Here is a 19832-nt window from a genome sequence, read left to right as displayed (position 1 = left end):
CTGGTCAGTTAAGTGCAGGTGCTGGCCTACGTGCTTGGTGTACAGCAGTGAACAGAACTGCATTGTGGACCTAGGCATTCAGTGGGGAGACTGCTGGATGATGGACACAATAAATGCTTCAGCTCTACGGCCATGAGGAGGTGCTCAGTGCCGTGGAGAGGGGGGTGGGGACCTGCAGCCCATGGCCACACACCTTCCACGGGGTCGACGGAGGACCCGCCCTTCTCTGGCGGGTGCCGTGGAGGGGCTGAGCCAGGAGGGTAGGGGAGGGGTGGGGAGAGAGAGCTCCGGGTCCAGATGGAACGGGAGGCTGCTCTGCAGACCCTGAGTGCCCTGAAGAATCATCCCCGTGACGACCCGCCTCCTTCAGGCGACTGACCCACCTCCCCAGCTGTCACGAGACACCGAACGTGGAGGGGACCAGTCTGTCAAAGGAGTGAGCAATTCAGGGAGGAATGCCCTGTGCCCGAGACCAAGGTGGCAGGACCGTTCGTGGCGTGTGGACCGTGGCAGACAGCAGAGGCTGGGCCTCTCCTGGAAGAGGCGAGGGGCCAACCTCTCCGGTCAGCTTCTCCAAAGTCCAGGGGCATTTCCCGTCTCATGGGGGCAGGGGGGGCAGGCACCCGGGGAGCCCAGGCCCGCCCTGCTCTCCCTGCCTGTGGACCCTCGGGGCACAGACCTTCCTGGGCACGGGCACCGCCACCTGCGCTAGGGACGCGTGAAGGTCACGTCCTGTGCCCGGGAGACCCTCACAGATATGCGTGTTCACAACACAAGATGACAGGGCCCGTAAGAGCGACGCGGCAAAGCACCAGCCATCGACAGCTGGGGAACCAGAAGAGGTTCCAGACGTGAGTGTGGGGAGCTTGGGGAAGACGTGGAGGAAAGAAGTGGGGAGAAGCCTGACTGGGGGCATCAGCTCAGGACGGGCCACTGTCCTCCTCCCTTTCTTGTCCCTCCTCCTTCACTACCTTTTGTTTGTTTGTTTGTTTGTTTGCGGTACGCGGGCCTCTCACTGTTGTGGCCTCTCCCGTTGCGGAGCACAGGCTCCGGATGCGCAGGCTCAGCGGCCATGGCTCACGGGCCCAGCCGCTCTGCAGCATGTGGGATCTTCCCGGACCGGGGCACGAACCCGTGTCCCCCGCATCGGCAGGCAGACTCTCAACCACTGCGCCACCAGGGAAGCCCCCAGCCTACATCTTTAAGGGCTTCGCGAGTATCCCTAGGATCCAGGGACAGGATGAAGCCTGTGGTCTCCCTCCGGGAGCCCACCCCACCCTCCAGAGGAAGGTGCTTCTCAGGCGGATGCGGGCTTAGGATTGGAATCACTCCCGAAGATGCAGAGCTGTAACCTCGGACCTGGGATGCGGTGTCGGGAAGACGACTTCAAACTTCCGGTGAAACCCACAGCGAGGGTGCCGAGGCCCCCATGCCCGCCCCCCAGTACACACCCTCCAGACAGGGTAACGGGGAAGCACCCCCGTGGACAGGAGCAGAGTCGAGGACGCAAAGTCGCCCTGCAGAGGGAGAGGCGACCCTGACGGTCTCACCGACGTATCTAAGAGACGATCGCTGGGAAGGTAAGCAGAGCGGGACGTCCCCGTGGCTTCTGGCCTGGAGACGGACTGCGCCCCAGCAGAGGCCACTCAAGGTCTGCATAACCACGAACACAGCAAGCGTCACCAGCGCCCTGGCAGCTGATGCTCACGGAGCCCTTGTCAGGTCGCGAGCTTGGGCCCATCACTTGCCTGTATTAATGTGCTTAACTTGTTGTGATTCTGTTTTGAGAACAGGCTTCTCATTACAGTCTGACTTCCCTCGTAGGGGGCTGACGGGGGGAGGACGCACTGACCCTGGAGACGGGGGCACTGGCCCGCGAGGCGTGACGTCACCTACTGTACGCCCGTGAGCTGGCATCCCGGCCGGAGCCGTGGGAACTGCCTCCTGAGCTGGCTTGACGTGTCTGCCCCCCACAGACAGGGGTCAGCCGTCCGTGCCGACAAATCCAACAGAGCCAGCACTTCCGAGCCCGTGGGGCCGGGGACCAGAACCGAGAGACCGAGCGTGGCCTCCTGGGTACCAGCCTAGGGGCACCCAGCTGATGCCCTGCACCGTGAGCAGGACACAGCCCAGCAGTCCCGGGGCCAGGGCGAGAGGCACGTGTGTGCGAAGGACGCTACGCCAGTGCTGGCCGAGCGACGGATCTACGGAAACTCCTGTCGCCTCAGTTTCCTCGTTTGTGAAATGCACAAGGAGGGGGCTGACAAGCCGGGAATGCCACCACGCTACTCCCAAACAGTCAATGCCAGACTCACAGCCTCGGAAGTCTGGTCCACGCCGAGGGCACGGCGGGCCTGGAGGGGCTGCCTGCATAGGGCCCGGCTGCGGGGGATGGGCGGGGGGAGGGGGAAGGGAGGAGAGGAAGGACCGCGTGAGGCCGGGCAACAGCAGCCAACCCCGCTTCTGTTGTGACTACAGACCGCCTGGCTAGACGGTGTTCGCTGCACGCTCTGTCTGCAAACACATGACCCAAAGAAAATCCAGGTTTCTCGATGTAGATGTAAAAACGCTTCGCTCCACGTGTATTTTGGTTCGTGGTGATTTTGCTGACTAAGTGGAGGAATTCTGTGTTTGAAAGAAGAAAATATCTTTAATCTGGAGAGGGCTGCGTCCCTTAAAATCCACATGTTAAACCCGAAAGAGCATTAAGTACAAAGGTCTGACTCTGAACACATTTGCATCCTCACTTGAATCCCAGCTCTGTTTCCTGATACTGGGAGTCTGGGGCGGGGACAGAGAGGAGGCTGCCAGGAAATGCTAGGGCCAGGAGTCGGTGGCCCCCCTTGTCCTGAGTCACACAATGGGCACTGTTTTCCTCGGGTCACTCCTGGATCTCTGAACCCCAGGGACGGGCGGGCGCTCAGGGGACAGCCACACGGGCACCTTGGGGACCGCAGATGCCACACTGCAAGCAAGTCAAGCCACGAGCATGCCATACCATGAGCACGCCATACCACGAACACACTGTACCATGAGCACGCCATACCATACCATGAGCACGCCGTACCATACCACGAGCACGCCATACCACGAGCACGCCATACCATACCACGAGCACGCCACACCATACCACGAGCACGCCATACCACGAGCACACCGTACCATGAGCACGCCATACCATACCATGAGCACGCCGTACCATACCAAGAGCATGCCTTACCACGAGCATGCCATACCATACCACGAGCACGCCGTACCACGAGCACGCCGTACCACAAGCACGCCGTACCATGAGCACGCCGAAGGACCACCAGTCCGCGCTCTGCGTGTGGCCCCGCCGGTTCACCACCTCGGGCGCCATGTACTCGATCGTCCCGCAGAACGAATAGGCTCTCTTGTCGTGGTCGATGGCCTCCTTACTCAGCCCGAAGTCTAAAAGAGGAAGAGCACACAGCGCTCAGTGTCCGGGCGGCACTTGGAGCCCTGGCTGCCCGGCCGGCCCACCTCCCGCCGCTGTCCTCTTGGGGCCGAGCTGCCCGCAGAAGCTGAGTCAAACCCGACACCTCCCGGTCAGCTTCTATAGGGACCCACACGTTCAGGAGTGCTCCTGAGGGCGCCCAGAAACTGCATTCCTGACGCCCGACACCAATTCCCCGGGAGCCTGTTTTTAGCAGGACACCCTGGACGTCAGCGGCCCCAGCAGAGAGGCCTGCGGGGCTACTCCGAAGGAAAGGAAGGAAGACGGCGCTAGTTCTGAAGGAAAGGGCGGGAAAGGGGGTACGAGCAGGAGGTCCCGGCCGGTGAGGCACGGAGGGGAAGGAGGACAAGCTGGACGGGGCTTCAGAGCATTTGCCATGGGGTATCCTTCCATGGACCTTGTCCACGAGACCTTCAGCCAAGGCCGCCGTCCTGCAGTGCCCGTGTTACTGCACCCAGTGGGTGAAGGACACAGTGAACACGCTGGTTCTGAGATCACAGAGCCCTCCAGGTTCACCGTCTGTGAGGTTAAGGGTGACGTGCCTTCTTCCCGGGGCCACGTGAGGACCCAGTGAACTCACGGCTAAGTGACAGCCTGCAGCACCCGCGTGGGTCTGCTGCCTTGCTGCCGAAGTGACACTCTGCACATCAGTCTCGGGGCTGACCACGACGACTAAAACCGGGGACGCCAAAGCTCTATAATACGACACGTAACTTTAACGTGGCAGCGCATGCCCATTCCAGCTACCTCTGTACACGCGCGATTTACATAATACACGCGCAGTTCCTCACTCAGCAGAGGAAACCGGTCCAGTACGAGCAGAACCTTCAGTCTCCACGAAATGCCATGCTGGCACTTCTGAACGGCCTTAACCCGTTGTAGAAGTCAGGGTTACTTTCTCAGCTTGTTAAGGGTTCCTTTCTTCTGCTGCTCTACACGTGGCAAGGCACAGAGGGCCCCAGCAGGTCAAACTGGACTCATTGAGGGGGGCAGGTCCCACCAGCAGACACTGCGGACGCCCTCGGACCTGTGCAGCCCCTGCCAGGAGGTCGCCGTCTACAGGGTCTGTCAGATGAGTGCCAGGCTCTTGTGCATAATTCATGAGAAATTTAAGAAGTCTCACTGTTTGACATTAACGAGCAGTAACTGTCAATTGCTCTGGGCACTCTGCTGGGACTGGGGCTCCATCAGGAGCTGGGTGAACCAGCCCAGAGAAGGGGACAGGCAGCAGGGAGACCAGACGGCGTGGGGCTGAGGAGCAGAGGACGGGAGGCTCTGCAGACAGAACAGGGACAGAGCAGGTGCCCCCCTAAGCAGAGACAGCGGCCACTGGAGGCGAGGGCGGAGCATTCGCGCAGGGACAGCCCGCTGGTGGACACGGGGAGCGGGTGTGAGGGGAGACCAGGCCAGGACCCGGCCAGCGGGGGGCCAGCGGAATGGCCCCCAGAGACGTCCACGCCCCAACCCTGGAACCTATGAATAGGTCACCTTCCTGGCAGAGGGGGCCCTGCTGTATCTCGAGAAGGGAGGTTATTCCGGGGCGCCAGGATGAAGCACAATAAGCACAAGGTCCTTACATGGACTTGGGGGCGGAGGCCAGAGTCAGAGAGAGACTGGGGTGCTGCCCCCTGGCTCTGAAGGAGGAGGATGGGGCCGTGAGCCCAGGGAAGTGGGCAGCCGGAGAGGCGACAGGACCATCCTCCCCTGGAGCCTCCACAAAGGAGTGCACCCCTTTTGATCTTAGCCCTGTGAGAGCTGTTTTGGATTTCTGGCCACCAGAGCTGTTAAGATGATGAGCTGATGCTGTTTTGAGCCACCGAGGTTGGTAATTGTGACACAGCAAGAGGAAATTAGCACAAGTGGGTGTCACGGAACAAGGGGGGGTGGTGCTCGTTCTGCCTGAACCGATGGCAGTGGGAGGGGTTTGAGGTTTCAGTGGGGAGGTCGGCCCCGCAGACATGCTAAGATGAGATTCTTGACCAAAACATCCAGTGACGCTGAGAGTCAGCAGGAAAGGCACTAGAAGGGTCTTAAGTCAGAGGGAGAGAAGGAAGGAGGGCCGACCTGGGAAGCGTGAGTGTCCCCGGGAAGACACACACCAACAGAACTAAGCCACGGCCACGGGGAAGGCAGCCCTGTCTGCACATGCTGGTGTGATAAGAGAGAGGGCTTTAGCTCTGAGTCGGGCCCCAGGTACCAGGGCCGCCGGGGTGAAGTCATCGGTCGGTAGCGGGTGGAATTTTACAAACCTGTGATCTTAATGTGTCCCTCTTCGTCCAGGAGGATGCTGAAAGAAAGAGGAGGAAAACGGATGCTTTAAAAGAGACGAGACACACGGAAGGGCACGGAGACCCCAGGGGAGCCGCCCAGGCCCTTGGGCAGCAGTCTCCACGCTGGCTGGGGGGCGGCAGGTCACCTGCTGTTCGCAGACGTGTCCTTCAGACCACTGCTTCCCTAGTCAGCAGCTTCTGCTGGGTCAGGAGCATAGGCACATCCGCGGTGTGTGGGGTGCAAAGGGCACCCCCATGTTCTTGTGCCTGGCTCAGCAGGCTCACACTGGGGACGGCAGGTGTGAGACCCTCTCAAGCCCAGGGAAAGGTCTGGGGACCCCCCCAGGCTGTCTGTCCTGCATGAATGGGCCTGAGAGGGTCCGCGAGTGCCCTGGCCTGTGCAGACGCAGAGCTGCTCAGAGGGGACTTCCTGAACCCAGGCGGGCCCGCAACGGCTAGAGCCCGCTCTTCTGGCCAGACCCATCCACGAGCCCCGCCTGGCCCTGGGGACCACTGCGACCTCCGGGGGAGTCTGTGGCACCTCAGGCCTCAGCCCCCGGGAGCCATGTTGTGGGAGCCGGTCCCACGGGGTCCCTCCTGGTGCCCTGGGCCACGACCTCGGCGTGCAGGCGTCTGACGTTCAGATGCCCCACGGGGAGCACTGCCCTGTTCCTCCCAGCTCTCTGGAGTACGGCGAGGCTGACGCCCACGGGAGGGCGGAGGGAGAGTCTGAGGGGATGGACGCAGGCGAGCCTTCCACGAGGCCCTTCTCCAGCCCATCAGCCCACAGGTCCCCGGGGCTCCTGGCTTGCCCTGTTTCTTTCTTTGCTGTAATTAAACTCTGTTCCACCAGCTCCTGGGAGGCACCAGCCCGGATCTAAAGAGACCAGGACGTGGGCTGTGAGGATTAATATGTGGTACCTTAGACACATCTGGGAAAGGAAGGAAGTTCTGACACAGGCTACCACGTGGATGGACCTCGAGGACACCACGCCAAGTGCAATAAGCCAGCCACAAAAGGACAAACACGGTGTGATCCTACTTACATGTGGTCCCTAGAGCAGTCAGATCCACAGAGACAGAAAATAGAAGGGAGGGTGCCAGGGGCTGGGGGAGGGTGGTGGGGAGTTAGTGTTTCATGGGACAGGGTGTCAATTTTGCAGGATGAAAGAAGTCTGGGAGATGGATGGTGGAGACGATTGCACAAATGGTGTGAATGCTCTGAACACGACGGAACTGTGCACTTGAAAACAGTCAAGGTGGTAAATTTTATGTCATGTTTATCTTACCACAATTTAAAAAAATCTGCCATGGGAATAAAAATCATACCTATTATTTTATGGAAATGGGAAGGAAAAAGTTACAGTGTATAATTAAGATGACAATTTATAATGAAAGAAGCAAATGTTCTTATCTCTGCTTTTCAGTTATACTTAATCTTTGCCCAGAAGTGAGCAACTTCCAAGATTAATTCCCTTTTAATTCTAATGGACAACAAAATCCTTTTTCTTCAATCCTGCAATTACATATTACTATTTTTAACTATAAAGATCCCTTTGACCTTTAACTAGAGGGAGAATCGGGGTGCTGCCTTCATGGGGCAGAACTCACAGCAGGGGTGAGCAGGTCAGCCGAGCTGGCTGTGACAGTGGCCTCAGCGCCTGTTTTCTGAAGGCGATGCTGAGTTTGCGGGACGTGGCTCTTAGTATGGGGATACTCAGGAGAGGGCCTCTCATGGTTATTTAAACATCATTTACACGTGCAGCCAGTGACGCTCTCTCTACCCAGCTGGTGGTTAAGCTGAAGCCGTGCGTGGGGAGCACTTCCCTCTGGTCACAGGCAAATACGCTTTGCATCAGGGACATACGCAACGTTCCTGGTCTCTAGGCAAACCCAGGCGTTTCCCTTAAACGACTGACACTTCTCAGAGCAGAGTTCGCATTTTTCTCAGTTCCCTGCAGGTGGAGAAGTTAAGGGACCAGGAACAAGGGCTGGGATCTACTTCCTGTGCCCTCAGGGCCTGGGCTGCCTTGTGCTCCAAGCCTTGGGGTCCCACCAGGCCCCACATATGCAGGGGCAGGCAAGGACCTCAGTGTATAGGGGGACAGGGGGCCGTTAATGACCACGTCACAGGCCAGAGGGAGAAAATCATCAACTTCGCTGCAGGGACCACTGTCAGGTCAACCAAATGAACTGAAAGCAGAATATCCTCTAGATCCTCTAGGTCCTCCTCTAGGTCCTCCTCTAGATCCTCTAGATCCTCCTCTAGATCCTCTAGGTCCTTCCTCCTCAGCGGGCCCCTCCTAGTCTGTGGCAGCTCGACACAGAAAACAGCAGGAGGAAAACCTGAAATAAGAACACTATTATTTGGAGGGACTTTAGCCGAACGTCCTGGAGATGACATCACAGGTGATCACAGCCAACGACACACAGACCTTATTGGAATTTGGGCTGGGTATCGGCTGCCACTGTCTTTTAGAAAAGGTCAGAAAGGCTCATCTGACTCGTCACCTAGAAATGGGTCTGTCAAGACAGCTGAAAGGGCTTTCCAAGGTGGAGGTGGAGGTGGGGAAGAGACTGGCACAGAAGATGCAAACTAGCGAGGACATGGCGTGTGAGACATTCCCAGTGCAGGATGGGGCCCACCTAGGAGGGAGGGCAGGGGGTGTGGGAGGAGGAATGGTGGGCTGCCTACCTGCCCAGCCTCCGCTACCTGCCCAGCCTCTGCCACCTCCCAGCCTCCCCTACCTGCCCAGCCTCCTCTACCTGCCCAGCCTCCCCACGTGCCCGGCCCTCTCCACCTGCCCAGCCTCCTCTACCTGCCCAGCCTCCTCTACCTGCCCAGCCTCCTCCACCTGCCCAGCCTCCCTTGGGGGGTGTTATGAGGGTCAGGTGAGAATAGTCTGGAACCATCCCACACAAATCAGCACAAGCCACACCTATGTCTGGGCACCTTTCCAGGGGCGGGCATGTGGAATCCCTGCCTGTGGGGTGCCAGCACCGGAAAGTCCCCAGGCTACGGCCTCACTGGGGAATTAAGTACAGGGACAAGGCGACGTGGGCAGCAAGAGGGCCCCGCCCCGCCTCGTCCGCACTCACTTTTCCGGCTTCAGGTCTCTGTAGATGATCCCCAGGCTGTGCAGGTGGTCTAGCGCCAGGGCCAGCTCGGCCAGGTAGAACTTGACGTCCTCCTCCGTGAACATCACCTGGCGGGAGAGGGGACAAGACCTCAGCCTGCGCTGCGGCTGCTGGCGTTAAAGACAGAGAGGCACTCAGCCCCACCAAGACTGCACTCCGCTCTGCAGACCGCGGCCCCCAGACAAGGCTCTTCCAACTGCTACAATGGAAACGTGAGCTGTCAGCAAAGTTTTAGGACCCGTGAAGGGGAGGGGGCACTCCTCACACAGCGACTAGGCCTTGTGGGCGGAGCCCTGGGCAGAGTTCCCTCCCCCGAGCTTTCTTGCCCCACAAACCATGCAGCTCTGGAGTGTATTTCTGGGTTTATGTTTTAATATGCGTGCTTCTGATATAACACTTTAATACAAAAAACTAAACCACACTGTGAAGGTCTGACATAAACAGGCCTGAAGGATTTACCGAAAATACGTCTCAAATGTCATCCCTCCTCCTTCAAGTTCACCTCTTCACCCCTTGGGTTTATGCAAACTAGGAACTGACATCTCCCCAGAGCGGGACGAGTCTTACCAAATACAACCCACCCGTGTAGCATCGGTGGGTGCCCCTTGCCGGAGAGGCTGGCGGGAGAGGGACCCTGGTTTAGCTAAAACACACACGAGGCCATGGTGCCCAGCAGACCTCAAGGTCATTGTCTCCTACTGTTTCCCTGTCCCTGCGGTTGTGAGAACCAGCATGTAATTTTGTAGTCACCTTACCAGCAAGCCAGATGATATCAGAAACCATTCTTTACCCGCCCCATGAGAAATGAATGTCACAGAGACTAGAAATCCACGTCATGACTGAATTCTCTCTGAAGGCAGACGCGTGAAAAATCAATACATGATCAGAAGGTTGCCTGGGAAGCTCAGAATCAGAATAAGGGCAATTTGGGGAACTGAACAGTGAATACATCAGGCTAATGAAGGTGGAGCACATCCATTTCACAAAAGGGATGCCTCCCAGTGGGGAGGACATGCACCCCAAGTCCTGGATGACACTTGGGTGCCACCAACCCTCGCTGCCCCTCTGGCCTCTGGAATCTCCTGTTCTGTCTTCCACACTTGACCGGCACGTTTCCTGGCTGGGTATTTCTTTTCTAAATTGGTTAGCATACTCAGTGGGCTTCCCTGTGAGAAGGATTTCCCTGTAGGAAATCCTGCTGGCTGTCGAATTCTCTTTGGCCCAACTTTCTCCATCTCTGTGTATAACCACACAGGCACGTCTACAGCTTAGTGCTCAGGGGCGGCCATATTACTCTCCTTGGCTGCTCTTAGGGCACAGATCTGCGTGGCCACCAAGTGCAAATGCAAAGGGTTTCTCTATGGGAATGAAACACCCATGGATGTGAGTTCCTGAAGGCAGTCAGTACGGAGACCGACACACACAAGGATGCTGTCTAGTGGGCTCGGTGAAGACGATGGAAGGGAAATACTTTTTTACACAGGGTTAGGGTTAGGGTTAGGGTATCATTCATTTCCTGTGTTTCTGTGAACTCTGAGACCCTGTTGAGCCCAGGCTGGACAACTTCACTTCTACTCTGAAATAAAGGGTCCTATGGGTACCTTGCGTGTTGCCTTTTTGGTCAAGAAGCCCAACAACAGGGTGTGTCACACTGGATGCTGGACAGACCAACCCCCAGTGGCCTGACTTCCTTTGGCAGGGGTGGGAAGGAAGCAAATCAATAGGCATCAGATGAGAAACTGGCCGAGGTCAATGATTCGCCATCTTTGGAAACGTGAGCTCAGCTGTGAGGCAGGTTAAGGGACCAGAGACCTGATCCAAAAGGGCTTTTGGAGAACTTGGATCTGAATCCTCCAGCCCGTGCTTTCAACCTCTATCGCCAAGAGTCCAATACATCAATTGTGCCATTGCCCGAGGGACCATCAGGAAACAGGGAGAGAGCGGCTCGAGGTCTTGGGGACCCCACTGACGCTCCACCTTGATTGACTGCACTTTGGAGTTTCACACAGGATGGAGGGACCTCCTGCTGAAAAAGTGGGCGGTGAGGAAAGGGGGAGGGCAGCCCGAACCCCATCACAGCCCAGTAAGAACCCCGGTGCCGGCTGAGGTTGCGTCAGCAGGGCCGGGAACCTGTTCTGTGCATCGTGTCAACACGCTGTCACCTTCATCATGCTCTCTTCTGTATAAAGGAAACGTGATACAGAATCAACAGGATTAAAAGCCTGGCATGATCACTGCCTCGAGCAGGATGCTGGGTTTTCCATCCCATGAAGCAGGGGCCAGAGAGCTTTCACGTTGCGCTGCAAGACATCCTGGAATGTTCCGAAGTCAGGTAGTGGGGGTCAAGGACAAGCCCTGGGGGTCACGGAGCGCTCATGGGTGAAGCCCTAATTAGACGCTCCCGACGCCCCTCCCAGGATGTGTGGTCAGCGTGTTAATAGCGTCTTCCTACGGTGGAAAGTGAAACGTTGTGACATAAAGTCTTCCCTATGTAACATAAATCAAGTTTCCATCTGCTCTACACAGGGAAGGTTCTAGAGCTCCACGGGGGTCTTGGGAAGAGTCCGTTTTCTTAAGATCTTTCCAGGACAACAGATTTCTTCCCTGTGTGACTTGTGAGACATCTTTAAAACACACGCACACACCACACACCATACGCCCTCACACCAAATACATACACACACCACACACACACTTACACATACACACGCCACCCACCACACAATGTGCGTGCATGTACACGCACTTTCATACATTCTCTTGCACACACACCACACACACACGCACGCACACACACCCCACCCTGCCCCGTGCTCTCCTGTCCCTCGAATTCTAGGCAGAAACCCACAGCCCGCACTCCGTGTACCTCTTTGGAGAGCCTGGTGAAGAGGTCTCCTCCGCGCAGGAAGTCCAGAATCAGATAGAGTTTTCCCTCCGTCTGGAAGGCTGCGGAAGGAGAGAGTTGAGAGCATTTCGGTGTCATGGTCCCCTGTGGTGGACATCAATCCCCTGGGTCCAGGCTCTGAGTGCAAAAAGCCCGTCTCTTGTTGGCTCAAACAATACCGTGTAGCCTGTAACCCTGGGTCATTTCAGAAACAGGACTGGGGCCGGGCTGGAGACCGCACAGCAGAGTGAGGGCAGGACTTGGGGAAGGGAGTGGACGGTGAGGAGTTCTGTCTCTCTCACTTTTCTTCATGGTCTGGAGGTTATTTCTCCTCCTCTCCCCGCCCCTTCCCCGCCTCCTTCCTCTTTCCTTCCTTCTTCCTTCCCTCCCTCTCCTTCTTCCTGCCTTTTTTTAATCACAAAGGGATTGAAAGACACACGGAGAAAAGTATGTGTAGGTTCCACTTGCTCTCATCACCACTACCGACACGGGGCTTTGGGCACAACCGTGTCTTGTTAGAGACTTGGCTTTGCTGGAAGGTGGCTGGTGAGCAGCAGGGCGATTGCCGTGACGTCTGGGACGAGTCCCCTCCCCCGCCTATGGAACTGTGCTCGGTACAGCTCAGGGCTCAAGGATATCCACCACCTGTTCCTTCTTTTACGGCTGTGCCGGGGACGGGTCGGCCCAGCTGCCTGTACCTGGCGGCAGCAGAGCTCGTGCTCTCCCTTTGGCCCCTGAGGGCCACAGTCATGGGCATGGAGCTCACGGGTCAGGCCCCGCCCGCCACCAGCACGGGCACGCCTTGGTCAAAGGGGGGCACGGTGCATGCGTGTGAGGCTCAAGAGAAACGAACCACCGTGGCTACTGGATGGTCAGTTCAATGTTCCCGCTGGTCTGGCACGTGGCATCTATTTTACACACAAAGGAAGTATGGCTGGAAGTGGTGTTGACATCCCCACACACTTGGGAACTTTTCAGTTTCTAAAAGTCAATGCCAGAAGCATTATAACTGTTGGGGTTTTAGAAACATAAAGCCTCTAACTAGAAACCCCTTTGTCAGAATTGTGTAAACTGCAGTGTGGATGAATGCTCCGTCCTAGGGCTTGACAGGCAGACGGAGGACAAGTAGCTTGTGATCCATCACAGAGGTCACGTGGAGGATGCCTTTAAAAATCTCTGCGAGGGCCTCCCTGGTGGCGCAGTGGTTAAGAGTCCGCCTGCCGATGCAGGGGATACGGGTTCGTGCCCCGGTCTGGGAGGATCCCATATGCCGCGGAGCGGCTGGGCCCGTGAGCCATGGCCGCTGGGCCTGCGCATCCGGAGCCTGTGCTCCGCAACGGGAGAGGCCACAACAGTGAGAGGCCCGCGTACCGCAAAAAGAAAAAAAAAAAAAAAAAAAAAACTCTGCGAGACCCCAGTTCTCCACTGCTTCAGAAAAACACCCGGGAAACCAACCGCAACGACACCTGGATCGGCTCTGACACCAGCAAATCAGCAGCACTGAGGCGGCCGTGGGATGGGGGGGTCAGCCTGCCGCCACCGGTGGGATCTAAGGGCACCTGCCCGTGGCCCGAGGGATCCGGCCACCACGCGGCTGCCCGCAAGGTCACATCCACGTTGGCGCTTATTATTTCTGAAAGGAGAGGCCCCGTGCTTTCCAAACAGGACTTTCTACACTGTCTTCTTAGGAATATCAGAAGTTCACGAGCAAAGAGCTCTGTCCTCCCGCCTTTGCGTGTGTTCATGCCTTCACTCCCGACGTGGGTGAAAGTCATGGGCAGCCTCCTCCAACTGTGCCCACCCCTGAACCCTGTACCAACAAGGTACGGGACTTGTCCTTGTTGTGCCCAGCGCTTCGCCCACATTAATTACTCCATTAGGGCACAAAGCTGTAATGCAGTCTGCCATGACTCTGGAGCCGCCATCTCATTACTTTTAATTTGAAGATTTCACTTATTGCTTCTCCGAGGAGGTAAAATGGCAGAAAGCAAACGAAGAAGAAGCCTTGTGTGGCATCGCAGATATGTGGCCTCAGAAATCAGAATTATTCCATCTGAGTCTCAGTTTTCTCTTCTGAGAAATGGAAACAATAGTCTACCTTGAAAGGCAGTTTTGAGGGCTCTACCATCCTTCAAATGTCTAAAATATAGTCTTTACTTAAAATGCACGAGATGTTACCATTCTGGTTTAAAGAAACTATGGGGTCATAGGCACTTTACTCTGAAACAACACAAAAATATGTCATACATTCACCCCATCTAGGTTGAGACCTTTTTTTAAAACCACTTTCTCCATTTTGATAATTTAATTAAGGGTAACCTCTCGCTCCCTCAGATTCGGTTTTTTGAGATGAAACAGGGCATCTTCCTCCCCCAGAGAAGAAGAATCTGAGGCTCAGGAACCCGGGGTGAGAAACTCCACCCCAGACAGGGCCGGACGCTGAGACAAGGAATCGATGCCGATTTCCTCTGATTTGGGGGAGGGTTGGTCTAGGTCCTCTCAACAGCCGGGAATTTTTTTCCCTCCCTTTACCGTAATGAAGCTTTACGATGAAAGGGTGATTCACTTCTGCCAAAATGTCTCTCTCCATCTTCGATCTGACTCGGTCCCGAACTGCAAGACAGAAAAATCGAAGGCTTTCAAAGGTAGGATGTGAAACACAAGACATTAGATATAAATAATTTCCCCCAACTTTTTGTACAAACTTTTCAAACATACACAAAAGTTGAAAGAGTAGGTGGAATGGCCCCCCCGAGTCCTCCACCTATAGACTCAACAACTGCTTACATTTCGATACATGTTCTCTCCCCCCTCTCTATCTCCCTCTCTTTCCGCACACATACACACATTTTAGCCACAAATCTGACAATATATTGTCGACGCTGTGACACTTGACGCCTAGGTGCATTTACATGCAGCATTCCCTAAGAACAGGGTAATCTCTTACATAACCCTAACGCGACTGTCGCCCTGAAGAACATTCACCAGCATTCCATAATATCATCTAATATCTGGTACATATTCCAATCCTGCCCATCCTGCCATGTCATTTATAGCTGTTATTTTTTCCAACCTCAGATTCGGTCAAGGTTCACATGTTAGATCTGGTTGTTATATTTCCTTATTCCTTTTGCTTCTAGAATACAATGGTCCCGCATATTTTTTTCCCCTGTGCTTTTTGTGGGCTTTTTGGTTAAGTCCAGGTCAGTTTTCTTGTAGATTGTTCCTACGTGTGTCTGATTGTTTCTTTACTGGTTGCTCTAACTCCTATATTTCTTATAAACCGAGGTTAGGTCTGGAGGCTTTATAAGGTTGAGGCTATATATATATATATATATATATATATTATATATATATATATATATTTTTTTTGGCGGTACGCGGGCCTCTCACTGTTGTGGCCTCTCCCATTGTGGAGCACAGGCTCCGGATGTGCAGGCTCAGCGGCCATGGCTCACGGGCCCAGCCGCTCTGAGGCATGTGGGATCTTCCTGGACCGGGGCATGAACCCGCGTCCCCTGCATCAGCAGGCGGACTCTCAACCACTGCGCCACCAGGGAAGCCCCAAGCCTAAACATTTTTGGCAAAAATACCTCCTGGGTGATGCTGCAGACCTCAAGGTGCAACAGATGTGGGGAGGGGTGCCGCATTACCCTTGCTCAGTGATGCTAAATTCCACTGGGTCAGGTGGCAAGTCATCAGCCTCTCACTGCAAAGATGTGTACATCCCCTTGTAAGTAACAAATAACGTGAGGGGTGATATTTTGGTATGGAATGACCTGTGGGTTCCCTTACAATCCTTCATCCGTTAGCTTACATATACGATCCTTGCTTATACGGATCAAGGATGCGTGAGTCATTTAGGGTTACAAAATGGCAATGTTCTCATTTCTGATGGGACTAGAAATCAAGAGGAAAATCCCTTCTCTTCCTCTTCCTGAGGATAACTATGGATTATGGATTTCTTTAAAAAAATGAGTGTGTTATAACCAATTACAATATTATTCTTTTCAGTGCTGACATTGCCTAAAGTTTAGCCATCTGGGAATACAGATGGGATTAGTTTTGAGGAACAAAAAAACAAACAAAATCACCACTTGAGAATAAGAACAACTCCAAGATTCCACAAGCAAATTGGTGCACCCAGGGCAATGTCCGAGTGACGTCCTATGGCCCCACGTGTGTGAAGGCAGAAACTTTCCTCAAATATTCCTAAGTGTGACAAGTATGATGAATACCACCTTATGGACCAAGTATTTAAGTCGTTCATACTTTGGTCTTATGATATGTACTTTTAAAGTTTTATTTAAAAAGTCCTTCCCAAAGGATGGCTATAATAAAAAAAACACCCAGAAATAATGGAAAATAACAAGCGTAGGTGAGGATGTGGAGAAGTTGGTGGGAATGTAAAATGGTGCAGCCACTGTAGAAAACAGTTTGGCAGTTCCTCACAAAGTTAAACACAGAAATACCATGTGACCCAGCAATTCCATTCCCCAAAGAACTGAAAACAGGAATTCCAACAGATACTGGACACCGACATTCACAGCAGTATTATTCACCATAGCAAAAATATGGCAGCAACCCAAGGGTCCACTGATGGATGCCTGAATAAGCAAAAGGGAGTTTGTCCACGCAATGGACTATCACTCAGCCCTAAAAAATAAAACTCTGACACACACTACAGCAGGGATAAACCTTAAGAACACTACACCAAGCAAAGTAAGCCAGACATAAAAAGACAAATACCATATAATTCTACTTATATGAGGTCCCTGGAGAAGTCAAATTCATAGAGACAGAAAGTAGAAGGGTAGGTGCCAGGGGCTGGAGGAGGGAAGTGGGGAATTGTTCTAATGGGGACAGAGCTTCTGCTAGGGATGATGAGAAAGTCTGGGGTATAGATAGCTGTGATGGTTATACAATATTGCAAATGTATTTACTAACACCACTTACAAATGGTTAAAATGATGGATATCCTATTATGTATATATATTATTTTATTTTATTTTATTTTTTTTGCTTTATAACAAATTTAATCAGTTATACATATACATACGTTCCCATATCCCCTCCCTTTTGCGTCTCCCTCCCACCCTCCCTATCCCACCCCTCCAGGCGGTCACAAAGCACCGAGCTGATCTCCCTGTGCTATGCAGCTGCTTCCCACTAGCTATCTACCTTACCTTTGGTACTATTATGTATATTTTATCACAATTAAAGAGAACAGAAGTCCTTCCTGTCCCTGGGCCCCAGGACAGTCTCCTGCATTTTGCTCCATGACTGGCTTCCTCTTTCACACTCGGGTGCTCAGGCTCCCTGGGGTCCACCTCTGCTTTGGTGCCCTGGCCGCTCACCTTCCCGGTGGGTCTGTGGCTGAGAGCCCAGGGCCCGCAGCCTGGAGCACACACACCCAGGCTCTGTCTCTCCCAGCGCACAGGTGGCTCCCTGCTCAGCTTCCTCCTCTGTAATCTGGGGTGAAGATGGTACCTGCCTCACGGGGTCATGACGAGAACAACGGGTAGCGTGTGAGCACGATGGTGCTGGTCCCACAGCCAAGGCCACGCCTGCGCTGGGGTCACTTTACTGCCTAGTAAGTGGAGTCAGCTTCACTGCATGATAAAAGTCAAGGGCTTTTCCCTGATCTTTCTCTCTGCTCTGATGCTTGGCTGTTCCCGGTCCGATACAGACCCCTATGACTACAGTGGCCCCGAATCCCCGAGGCGCTGGAAGGGCCGAGCGCCGGCACACAGGACGCAGAGCTGCCCCGGCAAGCGGGAGTCTGGGGGCCACAGTGTGAAGAGGGAAGCAGGAGAGCCTCCCGAGGGCTGTGCGCCCGGGGCAGCGGGGGCCAGGCGCCCGGGGGAGTCTCCATGGGTGCCACCTTCAGGGGCCCCGGGAGGGCAGCACTCCTCCGCTGGGGACGCAGCCATGACTGCTTTCACCCCTGGAGGGAGGCGAGACACCGGGTGTGTGATGGCGTTGGTGAGCAAGACCCGAGGAGAGGTCGGTGTCTCTGGGTGGCTTTTTTTGGTGTCGTTTTAAGAAGTTTTGATATGCTTCTTCATTAAAACACATTTCATCTATTCATTCTTTAAAAAAGTAGTTTATGGTAGAGGTAAAAATAAGAGGGTCTGTTACTGAACACGACTGCAGCTACACCAGAGAGAAGGTTTTACGGCAGCATCTGTGCGGCTCCATCAGGACACGTCCCCAACACAAGCTCATCCCGTGGTAGTTCTTGCTGTGGACACCCCGGCACAGCCACCACTTAGGAGAATGAACAAGGGGGGCAGAAGCAGACAGTTCCCAGGCAGACGGCACAAGGAGTCGCTCCATTTCCTGTCTATCCTGAGTTACAGGTTCCAGTGGCTCTGCCACGGAGAACAGCAGAGAAAGGGTTTCAGGAGGGTCAACAGAAGCAAAAGCTGAGACCCATTCATTCAATAAAAGACGCAGAGGATGCCAGCTAAAGACCCTGAAGGGAGAACGGGATCCCACGTAAGCAGTGGGATCCGAAAGACGTCTCTCCAAACACGTGCGCAGGCTGAGAAGGAGACCTTGGGTGGGACAGGATCACAGGAAGGAAGGGGGGATGCGTCAGTGACAGGAGGCCTGGGGCCGCCCCTCCCAACCCTGGCCAACAAGACGCCTCTCTGAGCAGCTGCTGTGCGAACCCACGGGCTCTTCATGGTGGGAACCTCATCCGATGCATCACAGGCTCCTGCGTCCTTTGCCTCAGGCTCCTGCGTCCTTTGCCTCAGGGAGCGGAGACGGCTGAGAAGGGCCCGCGGGAGACAGTCTTCTGTCACCCCCATGTACTGCCACCCCCAGGCACGTCCTCCTCTGGGGAGAAGCCCTGGTCCACTCCCACCCCCATGACATGATCTGGTGAAGCAGGTGGCAGGGGACCGGGACACTGTGTTCCCACCCCCGTCCTGCCATCTCCTTGCAAAGCTCACTCTTTGACTTTGGTTAAGAAAATCTAAAAATCCTCTAAATGGGACTGATGTTATTATCTTGGGTTCAGACCTCTTTGGAATGAGGAACACTGCTTAGTGTTACTTACGTATCTGAAGATAGTATTTGTCATGGAAAGCAAAGGCCACAATAAGCCTGGTGACAAAATTAGAAAAAGATGCTTACATTCAAATTTCCAAGGGGCTGTCCGGTTATAGGGGTAAAATAAATACATATTTCTTCCCTACATTTTACACAACAATAAATCCAAGATCGATTAAAGAGGTAAGTGTTAAAAAAAAAAAACAAGCTGTAAAAATGGTAACAAAGATGAATACTCATCTGATGTCTGGGTGGGACATTTTATTTTGTTTTAAATAAAAGCAATGGAAGAAATAACCTAGGAGAGAGTGGTAGATTGAGTTACCAAACAGATTTCCCATCCAAAAGGTCATAAAATTAAAAGGCAGACAAAAAATTCAGCGATTATCTGAAACAAACAGAAAAAGGGCCAGGAGCCTAAATACACACACTATCTAAATACTCTTATTCTGTCTAAAGTAACAGAGGAGAAACCAAGACTCCAGCCCCAACAGTGAACCTAATGGAGCACAGATAAGACACATCGCTTTGGGGAAGATGCCTTCACAAACATGTTTGGTAAGGCTGACCCCCGGGGCATAAACTGCTGAAACACAAGCATATTGGGTCCAAGGTGGCAGGAAAAGGGAAAGGCTGTGTACATGGAGGCGCAGGATTTTATCACTGCAGACGGCCAACGGGGGAACTGCCCGGGGCCAAGCTAACACGATGCGCAAGGACAGCTGTCACACAGGCAATGCCCTTCAGATGTGAAACAGCAGGTGTGAGGCCAGCTCTGCAAAGGTGACTGGGCATCTCCGGGTCTGCAAGTCCTGGCTTTGCCGGGCTGAACCGGCACCAGACCTCACCACCGCCCTCTCTGGGTGGTGGCAGTCACTCGGGCCACCAGGGATGGAGGGAAAGGCCCTGAACGGTGCCTCAGCCATCTGACGGGCAGCTGCAGAGTGGTCCCTCCACCAAGAAAGAAAACCGACATGAGAGCAAGTGCTTCATTTCTTTT

General features: G+C 54.2%; 1 protein-coding gene across 1 annotated transcript in view; it reads right to left on the bottom strand.

Moving 5' to 3' along the window:
• RPS6KA2 (ribosomal protein S6 kinase A2) overlaps nucleotides 1-19832 on the bottom strand; it is a 162383-nt gene that overhangs the window by 53842 nt on the left and 88709 nt on the right. Inside the window, exons 4-8 of the mRNA XM_060115437.1 lie at nucleotides 14303-14383; nucleotides 11753-11832; nucleotides 8848-8954; nucleotides 5728-5765; nucleotides 3290-3432 (exon numbers count right to left, since the gene is read on the bottom strand). Coding sequence (XP_059971420.1) covers nucleotides 3290-3432; nucleotides 5728-5765; nucleotides 8848-8954; nucleotides 11753-11832; nucleotides 14303-14383 — 449 coding nt within the window. The remainder of the gene's footprint in view (nucleotides 1-3289; nucleotides 3433-5727; nucleotides 5766-8847; nucleotides 8955-11752; nucleotides 11833-14302; nucleotides 14384-19832) is intronic.

The sequence above is a fragment of the Mesoplodon densirostris genome, chromosome 12 (genome assembly GCF_025265405.1).
Source record: "Mesoplodon densirostris isolate mMesDen1 chromosome 12, mMesDen1 primary haplotype, whole genome shotgun sequence".
Classification (NCBI taxonomy): Eukaryota; Metazoa; Chordata; class Mammalia; order Artiodactyla; family Ziphiidae; genus Mesoplodon; species Mesoplodon densirostris.
This window is presented reverse-complemented; position numbering and strand designations above follow the sequence as displayed.